A 13,787-nucleotide genomic window follows, 5' to 3' on the forward strand; every position below is an offset into this window, starting at 1 on the left:
CCAAAGAAAGACTAGTAGATTTCTTAAAAAAAAAAAAAAAATCTATGAGTCCAGTAAACATAAAGCAAATGTGTAAAGGTTTTTGGTAATCTTAAAAGTAAGAAACAATAACATTTAGACACCAACAGCACAGGCATCTCTGTGCCATTGCATCTCAAATGTTGGATATTACTTTTAAGTTCTTGATAGCACAGCACAGCTCGGACTGCATTCATGAGACAGGACATTAGGCAGATGTGAAGGAGGGAAGAGATGCCACATGCACAGCACGTAAGACAGCACAGCCCAACTACACCAACACAGGGCATCTCCAAATGCACGTGTTCAGAAGTGCAATTGAAATTTACATTTAATTTATTTCAGCGTCAACAGGGCAGTCCTATTAACACTCCAAAGCCCTCGTTCCAACAGCAATAAACAACTCTGCTCTTTATTAAGAGCATTTTCCCATAACCAAAGTTAGAGTTTTTAAAAGTTTGACAATTATATGTTGGTGTAATCCAATATTATGCGATCTGTAGGAAGCAGTAAGGCATAAGTGAAGTCCCTCGCTTCTTACTGTTACCCAGTGGAAAGAAGTGTGTGTTTAACAGCATCTCAATTTTTTTTTTAGAAAAAAAAATTCAGAGGTATACAAAAGACACACAAAGACCCATTACCACAGAGGTAGACCCATGAACTGTAAGAAAAGCCTGATGACCCTAGGAAAAGAATGGAAATGGTTATGTTGCTTGGTCATAATGATAGCCAAACTGAAAAGGCTTAGTGCCCAGCACCAAAGACTACTAGGACAGAGTGAAGAATGCCAACAATTCCATGAAAGTGAATGAATTGTTATCTTGGTAGTTTACCTTGTTCAAAAAATTGTGATCGCCTTTTTAAGTTTTTCAAAGAAATAGGTTCAGAGGCTAGTTGAAAAATACAAAAAAAAAATATATCAATACCATGTCATTCATTTTAATCTCTCACCACTGGAAAACTAAATAGTATTTGACACACCTTTCTAGTCTGTAGCATTAGTTGTAAAAGGACAAAACTGACAGCCATGGAAGATATGGATTATTCCAATGTACAAAGACATATATTTTTAGTAGTCTATACTACATCCAAATTAGTAATGAAACTAATTATTTTATTAATAAATTCTAGCAGATAGCATCATAGTTTCATAGAAGCCAGAATACTTCCGTGCTAGATCACACAGCTTTAGGGAAATGGAAACTAAAATGTTTTGCTTAGGTTAATCAATCCAAAATCTAGAAGTCCAAGGAGAATTGTTTATAACTAAAAGTTTTTGCAGTGCTAAGTAAAAAATGAACTGAAAAATAATGAGGAAGAAAATAAATTAACACCCAGAGAAAAATAAAAGCAAATGCCCAAATTAAAATATTCTTCTATCTCTAAAGTATTTTGCCTTAGTTTTAACATCTTACAGCCACTAACTTTAAGCATATAGAGTTCAGTTAGAGAAGGAAGGAAGGAAGGAAGGAAGGAAGGAAGGAAGGAAGGAAGGAAGGAAGGAAGGAAGGAAGGAAGGAAGGAAGGAAGGAAGGAAGGAAGGAAGGAAGGAAGGAAATGGAAGGAAATTCTTCTGGCCTCTACAGTCACAAGGTTATGGCACATGATTATTACACTTCAGTTTATTCATAAAATGTAAATGCAGCTATTGCTTGATACTAGTTGGTGCTTACTTGTCTAAAGAAAACCCTCAAATGACAGGCCTGCAATAGTCGTATCACTAATGATGAGTTAGGTGTCTTATCATAAGGTTTGCTTTGCCTGAGTCACTGGCAGAACAGAACCAGGATGTCTTGGATTTAACATTGTGAATCAAAAATAAGTCAGGTTTGTTTTAAAAAACTGCGTTGATAAAGAATGCAATATCAATTCAAATGTAGTCAGTTGTAACTATCAGAAATTAAATGCCAAAATAAATCATCAATTTGGCTTGGCTGATGTTATTAGGCAAATGCAGAAGCAAAGCTATCAAACTGCTATGAAAACCCAGCCCGATGGGAGTCTAGTTTCATGGTAGAAGGAGTTTTGTCTCCTTTGGTCTCTTTCTCTGCCTTGTGGACCAGATCTTTCTTATTTATTTTATATGCCTAAGGAGAAGCACGTAGCATGTGGCAACAATTATTTTATGGGCATACAGGAGGAGGGAGAGAGTGATAACCCCATACTATAAGGCCTCCCCCTATATTACCCCTGCTTTTTCATTACAAATGGGTCCTTTTGCCAACAACTATTATTGCCATTTCTCTATTAAGGTTAGCTGTCTGCAAACTTGTCCCTTTCACAATAAAGGGGAAAGGGAAACCTCATTCATCGTTTCAGATTTAACTAAGATTCTCTTTGCCAACATACCAGAGCAAGAAGGCTAATGGCCTCAGGAAAACCAGTCTTTTTTATTTGACTTAGACACACAGGCACTCACAGCTCCTGGACATGTTGCCAAAGCTTTGTTTGCAGTTCCTGAACTATTCAAACCCTGGAACTGAATGCCCTTCCACCTGGCTGCAATTGGATCTGAGTGCTAACCTTTGAGTTTCAACTTGCAGTGGGATCAGTTTTTCTTTGACTCACTGATATTAATTTTTATAATAGCAGAACTTGAATGCTGTGAATTTTACATTACAAACATAATTATAATGATGATGTTTTACCTTTCGATTCAAAAGTATTACTTTCATCACGGATCCCATTAATTTCCTTAGATTCAGTATTCTGGAAAGGATAAAATGCCAGTTAACAACATTCCCTCCAATTGGACTTTGGGTTTAAATAATGCATTTCCCATTACTGAAAATATATTATCAAGATGAGTTTATAGGATATCAATGTATTCCTTATAGGTTTTTACATAAATAGAAAAATTTTTGATTATTTTTTAATATTTGTAAAGGATTAATGATCATCTATAAGCATGGATCATTTTAAGTTCAGTCATTAACGTTCCAAGAAACATGTTTTGCCAAATACTTAGTTGACTTAACTTACAAGCCACACAAGCATATAGGATTCTTCAGCATTTAAATTTTTCTTACATAATGTAGTAAGATTTTCTTATTAAAAGACTATCTTAGGATAACAGCAATTCTATCTAGGGAGTCAATATAAACATTTGAAATATTAAAATTAATTTAATACTTGGAGAAACTTCTACATTGTAATTATTTTTAATCAATTAATGTAATTGAGTATCTCTTAACCACACGTCTACCCAAATTCATCTATACAATTCATCTACAACAGAACTAAAAATGCTTCATGAGTTTTTAAAATAAGTATAGTAATTGTGTGCAATTTACCCATCAAGACTAAAGAAACCATAGAAAGGTTACAGTGCATAATTTTACATTATTACTACTTCAGATCCACAAAGATCTGAGAAATGGGTATAATGATGAAGACTGGTATGAAATACCTATAGAATACCACTATGTGATCTTTTGATTTTACCATTATATAACTATTATTCTATAAATGAGTACTGCTTTAGGAATGTCAAAAATACATTTTATTCTCATTACTATAAATTACCTTATTCAACCAAATGTTTTTAAAGTAGTATCAAAATTGCTCAAATTCTCTCCCTCCTACACACGTTGCCTATATTTTGCTCTAAACAAATATTCTCACACTTCTCAAAATACTTACAGAATGCTGGAGGCTTTCTGAGAAATCAGTCGTTATTGACAGACTTGAAGATTTATCAGAATTGTAAATTCCAGAAGTTGTATCAATCCACTTTGTTTCAGGTGAACCTATAATTTTGGTAGCCATACTGGTGAGATTGAGGGTTTTATGACGTATAAATGGCAGGGAAGGTTGGTCTTTGCCCCAGTCTGATTGGCACATGATGATCAAGAAATGAGTACACGTAAATGTTGAAGTGGAAAGAACAAAGTTACTGAATGCACATACACAAAATGTATAAGACATACGTTCAAAATGTAGAAGACATACAAACAAATCAGGTAGTATGTGAAAGAAGTGAAGAGTGCAGTGTTTTGACCAACAGATCACCTTCCAAAAACAAGAGTTAGATGATGTTAATAATGAAAATGCTAGCAAATTCACTGACTCTTTCTGTAAACCAGAACTGCATATGTTATTTTGATATCATAATTTGGCAGGTAGGGGGAGGATTAATGCCCTTCCCCATCTAACTTCAACAACTAAGAACCACAGTAATGGAATTATACTGAAAGTTCCTTGAGTATGACAACAAGAATATGACCTGCCATGTTCTCCTTTAAACCAGTTAGTTACAGGGCTGTAGAGAAAGTAAAATCATAGTGTAATTCTCAATACTCAAAATTATTTTATGACTCCCAAATGCTGATGCAATTGCAAGAGCTTTCAGTTAATATCTGCATTCAAAGTCAATATAGTATGTCAATCAATCAATCATGTAGAATCAGTAAATTTGCTAGTGAAAAGTTTTCAGACAGAATAGTCAAGGAAGTATTGTTCAAGATTTTTGTCTCAGCATAACCACAAAACATCTCGGAGCCAAAAATGTTTTTTTAAATGAGAAAATAGTTATTGAAGCAAGCTGTTATAACCATTTGCCAAAGACCAGTTCCCAATTTAGAAAGGCAGACAGTGGTAAAACAAACTCACCAGACTTTCCATAGCGCCTGATATCCATTACTAGGTTTCCAGTTTCTTTAGCATTAGCCATGGTTGCCTCCCACTCTTTTGTGTCCTTATATGAAAACTTAGTGTTGTTAATAGCAATAATTTCATCATCTACCTGCAGCTGAGAAAATTCTGCTGGACTACCTATATAAAGCAAAATAAATTTAAAAATAACAAAAAATCCCAAACAAAAAAATCCACATTCTACTAGTCATTGCTTATTGAGAGAAAAAAATGACTTCTTAATCTCAACTAACCATTCTTATATTTTTCAGGAAGAGCAAAGTCATGAATTTAAGTTCTCAAATACTTGAGTATCCACAACAGACAAAGCACCAAAAGCATTTTTTATCCTATAGTACATATCTTCATTAACATGTAAAGGAGGAATCAGCTCATCTGTTCAATAAAATTTCTTTTTTACCTTCCTAAGAACAAAGAAGATTTTAAACTATTTTTAAATTTAAAAATATGAAATATATTGTACTTTAATTGAGCTTCCAAATCCAAATGCACTTTGGAATGAACAAAAAAAAAAAAAAAAAGCCAGGCCACTTAAAACCACTGACAATTACCACTTACCATTATCTAATTAAACAGTTCTTTTGAAATTTCAAAAAAATAACCAGAGTTAGCATGCAATTTTATATAGCTAAAATGTGTAAATGAGGAACTCCTCTTAACTACAGTAGCTTTCATTTTAATTTTAGGCTCTGTGGTAATACTTTGCTCAGAGGTCCTGGGGACCGAGTTGCTAAAATCCTGGATCGGAGAGGGGCACTCCTTTTGTAAAAGTCCCAAAGCATCCTGAGATCTCCATGGGCAGCAGATATATTCGGATGCTCAGAAAACACCAGTTTATTATATAGCATTTGTATATCCACCACAAACACTGCCAATCATGGACAGTTCTTTCAGAAATTTCAGTTAAGCGTTATTTGGAAGCATTTCCAAATGTTAAACCTAAAATTTTGACAAATGAATTCTGTAAAGGTCACAAGATTAAGATTCTACAAAACTAAAATTAATTAGGCAAGAAGAAACAGTATTAGGCTCAGGGAAGAGGATGCATCTCCTCAATTTACTACTGCATTTTTCACATGTGTCTTCTCCCCCTTTATCAAATAAACTAATTTCTGGGGGTTTTTTGAACAGCACAGGATAACAAGGAGAAGAAAGTTGAGTAGAGTTAAATCTATGATTTACCTGCTTCGACTGATGCAACGAAGATCCCAGAAAATGCCCATTTTACCGTAAACCCAAAGTCAAGACCGCTCCCAGGCGTCTGGTTTATGCTGATTCTCATATCACTGAACTGATCCTGAAAACAAACACGAAACGGTGGGATCAGGTGTCCCTGGCACCCGCATGGAGGAAAGTCTATCCATGAAAGAAGGGAGGCTATATGCAAGGTACACTTGAATTATTTCATGATAAACCAGAAGGGTTGTTAAACCCTTCACTCACATACATATCAATGAGTTTATTATTTTTCTGCTAAAATAAGGAAAACCTTCACATCAACAGATTTTTTTCTTAAATCACTTGGGCATTAATAAAGCTTGGGCATTTGCCCACCAAACAATTGGGTTTAATTTATAGACCATTTCTTATTATCCAGGAATGGAATGAGAAGGGGTATTGTGTATGCTGTTTAGTGGTACAAGCTTGCTATTAAATAAGCCCTAGAGATCGAATGCACAGTAGAGTGAATACACACAACAATGTATTAAAAAATCAAACTTGCTAAAAGACTATATCTTAATTATTCCAACCACTAAAAAGAAAGGATAATTAGGGATCCCTGGGTGGCGCAGCGGTTTGGCGCCTGCCTTTGGCCCGGGGCGCGATCCTGGAGACCCGGGATCGAATCCCACATCGGGCTCCCGGTGCATGGAGCCTGCTTCTCCCTCTGCCTGTGTCTCTGCCTCTCTCTCTCTCTCTCTCTGTGACTATCATAAATAAAAAAAAAAAAAAAAATTTAAAAAAAAAAAAAAAAAGAAAGGATAATTATATAAGGTGATCAAAGTGCTAATTATCACTACAATGGCAATCATATTACAATATACATAAATGTGTCAAATTAACATATTGTACACCTTAAATTTACACAATGTTATTTATTTCATTTCAATACAATAGCATTTTTGGAAATGCAAAAAATATTTAAATCATTTGTAAAATGCCACCATACTTATTAAAAAGGTATCTCAGACATTTAACATATTTAGCCGAATAATTTGAAGGGGTTCATCAACACACGACACAGGTATCTCTAGAGCTCATCTAGGATGGGTACCATGCCCTAAGGGGTACCTGAATTCTGACAAGGCACTGTTGCCCCATTGCCACATGAAGATCTAGAGCTGCCACACAAGCTGCAAAATGCAGAGCTATATCAACTCTGTGGAACCACAAGTCAGATGCCAAGAGGACCCCTACTGAGACACCCTGAGCAATAAGTCACATTGCTCACTTCACTTCCTTGAAGTCACATCAGCCAACAACCCCAAGAACAGCAGCCTCCTGAACAACAGACAGGCCTCTACTTCCCCCTCCATCACTACACTACACAGCAACAAATTATCAGTTTCCCAGACTTGCAGCCATTTTCTAAAAAAAATGTTTTAAGTTTTAAAATATACAACATCTGTGAAAATTTCAATTGTCTTTCCTAATTTATGGGTCTTGTTTTGGGTAAATAGCAAACACGAATTTTAACTTGAAGTGCCCAGACTGGTTTCAGTCTTTGATTCAAAATAATTAAGAACTTAAACTTGCTGTTTAAAAGGGAAAAGTTCGGGATCCCTGGGTGGCGCAGTGGTTTAGCGCCTGCCTTTGGCCCAGGGCGTGATCCTGGAGACCGGGGATTGAATCCCATGTTGGGCTCCTGGTGCATGGAGCCTGCTTCTCCCTCTGCCTATGTCTTCTGCCTCTCTCTCTCTGTGACTATCATAAATAAATAAAAATTAAAAAAAAAAAAAGGGAAAAGTTCTTCCTAAAGCCACTTTATTTCCCAGAAAAAAGACCTACAAATTCTCCAGTTCAATGTGGCAGTTAAAACCGAACCTAAGGCCAGCTGGGCAATTTGTTATAGCTTTATGACGAAGTTTTTCCACACCTTTAAAACAAGTTTAAAATCTAAGTGACTAGTCTACAAAAAGCTGATACTACATAGAAAATAGAAAGAAGGCAGAGAAGGCATTGAACCAAGAACTTACTATATTTTGTAGACACAGAATATAACAATATTCACTTAAAAAAAACAATACTCACTTATTCATCTCTTCAACATACACTTACTGTGCATCTATTCTGCATAAGACACAGGGCTTAGTACTTGGGAAATAAAATTGGATTAGGCATGGTCCTTGCTCTCGAAAAATAATCACTGATTCTTCCAGAATTGAGTATGGAATTATTTTAAGAAAAATCTGTAGCTAATGATATAGAAAACTTTTCATCAGAAAGCTTGTAAAGTTTAAATACGGGAACCCTGATGCAGGTAGTGAAAACACATTAATAATCAGCCTGATGAACACCAGTCTCCAGAATAAAACTCGGCTATGAATAGAAAAAATTAGTGGTTAGTTCCTCTCCTTAACTGAAACTACCATACACATAAATTAGAGATGACTCAATGAAAATAAGTGGTCATCTTTGTTACACTTACCCCCTCCAAAAAAAAAAAAAAAAATCAACTTAAAGCCAAGTAAAGCACAGAATCTACTGTTATATAAGGACAGAGGATAAATGATGGGTTACATATGCAAGATACTAAATGATGTTTTTTATCTTGAATAAAAGGCAGGATGAAGTTTTAATAAATAGTCTCAAGCTACATAAAAGAATACTTTGTGGGAGACAACAAGTAAACATTATCCTTTTCTACAAAATATAGGATAAAAGAGAATGAGCTTATGCTATAGATGAAAGAGTCTCACAATTTTATTAGACCAGAAGAATGGTCTCACGAAAGGATATTCTTGCCTTGGAAATAAACCTCTACTTGACCATATTGTAACCACCTCCCTGAAACAGTTAAGGGGGACAGCCTCACGATGGCTATAGCCTGGCAGACTGTAGGTATGGGGATCCTTAGGATCATATACAGGCAAAGGAGGGAAAAAAACCCCAGGAACAATTACAGATCCATTTCTGTCAAAAACCAGGTGATCTCAGGCATGTCGCTGAGTCTGGCAGGGTCTTATCTTTCATAATGACATTGATTTGCAAGGTTTTTGTTTTGCAAAACCCTATTTTCAAATGAAAATCTTATGTAGACCACCTCCCTCCCAAACCAGTACATAGGAGGGATTAGAGTGAAGAGCTATAATTTCAATTCCAGGCTATAATTTCAATGGCGTGGCCGGCCCATTATGGCAATCCCTCAGGCATCCTCTGGAATCCTAAATCCTTGAATTAGATGAGCCCATAGACTCTTTGCAGGGGAACATATCTATAATTATAGTCAAGCAGAAACTTCAACAGTGATTTTAGCTAGGATTTCCACTTCCTTGTTTTTCTCTGCAAGACACAGGCCATGTGAGTATTCTATAAGATCCATGCTTGTAGTTTTGGATCCATCCAAAGATCCATGCTTCAGAAGATGATGATGGGGGAATTGCTGCTTGAACTGGATAGAACCAAAAAATATAAATTTGGGGGGAAATCTAGATTCTTGGTGACTGATAAAGTAGTTCCAGTTGTCTATGCTAGAAAAAATAAGATATGGTTTTCAACATATCACCATTTAAAAATAATTTCCCTCAAATTAGATAGGATTTATACAAAAGTATATGTTGAAAGATCAGCTTTCTAGACAAAAACATCATCTATCCAGAGTAGCAATGACAAGAGTATTTTAGGACATCTGATGAATTATGAGTTTCCTATCACCAAAGATGAGAAATTATGAAAAACAGGGTCAATCTTACAAACTAACAGGTCAGAAAGCTGTTTTCTCCAAACTTTTTCAATTAGATAAACATGATGATGTAAGGGAAGCCTTTTGAAGTTGATAAAATACTAAACACAGATTTGGGCTCTACAGTCATAAGTAAAAGGAAATATATCAACTTTGATATTTATACACATGATTCTTTTGCATCATTTTTTCAGGGTGTGAGTGGGGGTAAGAACATAAGTGAGTGGCACTGGAGCCACTCGCTTTCACGAAAGGCACATTATCCCTACTGTCTCCACTTCTCCATTCCAGGAGGCAGGTGGTATTTCCTGTCCCATCACTTCACCCATTCCAAGTTTCTCTCTTTCTTACCAAATCCGTCTTCAGTCCCCCTCCCACTAGGCACGACCAACTATTCTTGCTTTCAGAAACCATCTTCTTTGTCACCCATTATGCCACCTTCTCCATCTTTTCCTCCATCTGTGTGGCCACCTCTCAGCTTCATTACCATGCTCCTCTGCTTACCCTTCTATTTTCACATTCTTGTTCCTGAGCCAGTCTTTCATCTTTTTTACTACAAGCTTTCCCAAATAACCTTTTCTCCTGTGTCTTCAGTTACTGTCTCAGGCCAATATACCCCAAATTAAATTCCCGATCTTCCTCCCAAAGTACTCTCCTCCACCTCTTGTTTCTCAAGTATTGGTCAGTTACTTCACTATCTGACCAGATGTTCAAGTTAGCAACATTAGGGCCTCTTCCTTCTTGTTTCCCCCCACAACACACGCACACTGCACACATGCATTTTGCCAAGTGCTCTCAAATCCTCAATCCATAAATCTATCCTGAATTATCCCATCCTTTCATTGCTCTTCAGGCTATCATCCTAGTTTAGACGGGAGACCATGGCCCAAACTATTGTGGCCATCTCCTAATTGGCTATCTTGCCCCCTCCTCCCTCCATCTTCTACACAGCTGCCAGAATTTTAGTCACAGAACATGCCAATTATTATTATTGCACCTGGTTTTAAAATCGCTGGTAGCTCCTTACTGCCTATCGGGTAGATTTCAAACTCTACATTTCAGAAATTCTAGATTTCTGATGCAGTGCTGATAAATTTCAATAGCTATATAGCTACCCTCAAAAACAATCTTAAGAATGATTTTATTTTTATGAAACAGAAGATATTTCCATCCTCATTGGCTCTAAAATTCTAGAGATATGGCAAAGTAAAGTCAACATTTGGGAACTTAACTACACATAAGGCAGTTCTCAAATTGGAGTTTGTCATATTTCCAAAAAAATTAGGGTCAGAGAAATTACAGTTGTGGTCTAAGCACTTAACCAGCTCAGGGCAAGTTATGTAACTCGAATCTCAAGTATTTCATTTGTAAAAGTGAGGATAATACTATCTACTTTGTAAGGTTATTGGGAGGATTCAGTGAAATACTTCAGAGGTGCCAAGGTACATGGCTGCTGCCCCTAATTACTTTCTATTCCACACGGAAACAATGTTACATATGATACATATGCTGATTAAGCAGTTTCCAGGTCAACTAAAGAAAATCCTGCTTAACACTTGACATACCTAGCTCTAAAGCCAATAGAACTCAGCATTCAACGAATACTTTCAGATCCAGGCACTGTGCTCACAGCCATCAAAACAGGCTTGCTTCCTGCCCTCACAGACAGTAGGGTCTAGGGAAGGTGACAAGTACAGTGCATGGGAGGCAGCTATGATATGGTCACAGGCTTGGTGATTGAAAAGCAAACCTGTAAAAAGCTTCCTTCCTTCGATCTATATCATCTAGCTTCTGAGTACCATATGAAAAAATCTGGGGCAGAAGTTCTGAAATGTAGATTTGGATGGAGTTTGAGATAAGAGGCTCTGACAAGACATAAAAGGAAACAAAACCCTGTAGATGAAACCAATCAGGGGAGAAATGATCAAAGCCACTTCTGCAAAGCAGATGAAGAGGATGGATGAAGAGCTCTGAGGTCACCCTCAGGTTTGCCCAGGTAGCCTGGATCAGAAAAAGAGGCAGAAAAAGAAGCAGTATCACAAGAGAAGTATGGGAGAAAAGGGAATCAGAAGGAATGAAACCCCACCTGGGCAATGGAGACAGGAACGAAATCTCTGTGAGCAAATTTTGAATGAGGTTATATTAATTTTTTTCCTGCATTAAGCCTTCCTTTCTTAATGGCATAAACCACCTTGTGACCACAATTCTGCGAGAGGCTCCTAACCAGTTTTTGGCCCCCAGACTTTGTTTCCTTAAAATAATTCCATATAATAGCACGGTGCTTAGTTCAATATGCCTTAATCTTAACACTCCCACATTAAAGAGCCTATAAGGACCTAAATTATCTGATGGATCAAGTTCATACTTCAGTTTGGTGATCAAGGCCTTGAATGCAATTCGAGTCCGTAAATACATACGTGCCAACTATGTGGAAAGGCTGTGGAGGGTAAAAAGAATACCAGCGAAGGAGAAATGATGAATATTTAACAGGAAAGAATCCAGCAAATGAAATTTTCTCACCTAGGGTGAAAAGTTCATTTCCAACTATAGGAAGAAGAGGTCTTGACTCACAAAGGAAGTGACCCTCCTGGGCTTTGAGAGAACAGGATGACTTCACAAGATGCACATGAATAAAATGAGTATTTTTTAACATGGGAACAATAAGAACAGGTATCTATGATGTGCTTAAGAAAGTGTACGATGTGTGTAAGAAAAAGCAAGCAGTGTTGTGAGGCGAGGTCACTTACTTCCAATTCTTTTCTTCACGACATAGTGCAGTACAGGTGACCTTGAGTCAGAGGGCCTGGTTACAAATCCTGACTCCAGCACTTAGTACTCTGCATGGCCTTGGACAAACAACAGAGCCACTCCATGCTTCAATTTCCATAGCAGCAAAACAGGGACCCAAGGGGCCCTGAGGACTAAGAAACAGCCCAAGAAGCCTGGTTGGCACACGGTAAACACTCAATAAACTGCTGTTTCAGCACCATAAAGGGAGCTTGGGACCAGCACTGAGGGGCCAGAGTGCTCCCCTGAGGGCTCTGAACGTCACCGAACAACCACGGAGTGCCACAGGAAGCTCCCGAGCAGAGCAGTGACCACATGCAGCCTGGCATCATGCAAGTCAGTCTAACACCAGCCTTGCTCAGAATGCACAGATGCATGTGACAATTCACAAAGCATTCACACTGATGGGGACAGGGCCTGAGAATTAGCCCTTCAGTGGTAGAAGCCAGGACAGAAAAGAACATCATGGGAGGTTCTGCAGGAGGAAGTGAAAGGATATAACCGACGAAAATGTGACTGAAGAAGGAGAGAGGAGACCTGAAGAACTCTTACAAAGCTGCCAAAACATCTAGATGTTCACCCACACACTATTTTTTATTTACCTAGTTTCTGAACACCTCGAATTAGAGAGTTGAGACAAATGTTTCGAAGAGTGTTACAAAAACAGCCTTGACTTACTCTCTCATGCATCCACAGCCCATCCCAAGGCAGTAAGCTCATTCTCAGTGATAAGAGTAGGTGGTGAGACCTGAGCTGCCTTCCTCATAGTGTAGGAGTGGACACACCAAGCAACCTAGAGATGGGCAAGTCACCGTATGCTATAGACATATGTTCAAGAATTCCAATCTACTCAGCAAAGCCTACTTTTGCTTGGTAGGATATCATTTCAAGTTTGGAGACAAAGAAGCATAAATCCATTAATGATGAAACCTGAAACCACGCCACGTTAATTCAGGTTCTCCTGAACTGCAATAAGCTGGAACATAGCCGCACACCACACTTAGCCTCTTTTTCTTAATCCACGGAAGTCAGCTACCACCCTGAGAGAGTTACTACCACCCACAATACATTAACAAGGCTGCTCTGTTGCGTTTGCTATTCAAAAGACACCTTGCTTCTGTTTTTATTATTCACCCACTGGTCCTTATGTTCTTCAAGTATACCACAGGCTATTGTTCTCATCCACTGAAACTCAGGATGCTAATTATATATTTCCAGTTCTTTAAAAATGAAGCAAAAAAATTTACAACTAATTATTTCAGCAGTCTGAATAAATATATTTTTATAATTAAAAAATTATATATAATTTTTATATATTACATATAATATATATATTATGTTCTTTGTATGGAACAAAGAAACACACCCAAAAATAGGAAAGATTATCTCTAAAAGATGGGATTACCAATAGTTTTTATCATACATA

General features: G+C 37.3%; 1 protein-coding gene across 24 annotated transcripts in view; it reads right to left on the minus strand.

The window, feature by feature from the left end:
* LMO7 (LIM domain 7) overlaps positions 1-13,787 on the minus strand; it is a 197,390-nt gene that overhangs the window by 17,506 nt on the left and 166,097 nt on the right. For 13 of the 24 annotated variants that reach the window (XM_077855334.1, XM_077855340.1, XM_077855344.1 and 10 more), the window contains 6 exons: positions 5,854-5,968; positions 4,630-4,791; positions 3,661-3,848; positions 2,667-2,727; positions 852-908; positions 660-701 (listed from right to left, as the gene is read on the minus strand). In XM_077855334.1, coding sequence (XP_077711460.1) covers positions 660-701; positions 852-908; positions 2,667-2,727; positions 3,661-3,848; positions 4,630-4,791; positions 5,854-5,968 — 625 coding nt within the window. The remainder of the gene's footprint in view (positions 1-659; positions 702-851; positions 909-2,666; positions 2,728-3,660; positions 3,849-4,629; positions 4,792-5,853; positions 5,969-13,787) is intronic. The other 11 variants (XM_077855339.1, XM_077855348.1, XM_077855347.1 and 8 more) reach the window with 4 other exon arrangements.

This window comes from Canis aureus, chromosome 17, assembly GCF_053574225.1.
Source record: "Canis aureus isolate CA01 chromosome 17, VMU_Caureus_v.1.0, whole genome shotgun sequence".
Classification (NCBI taxonomy): Eukaryota; Metazoa; Chordata; class Mammalia; order Carnivora; family Canidae; genus Canis; species Canis aureus.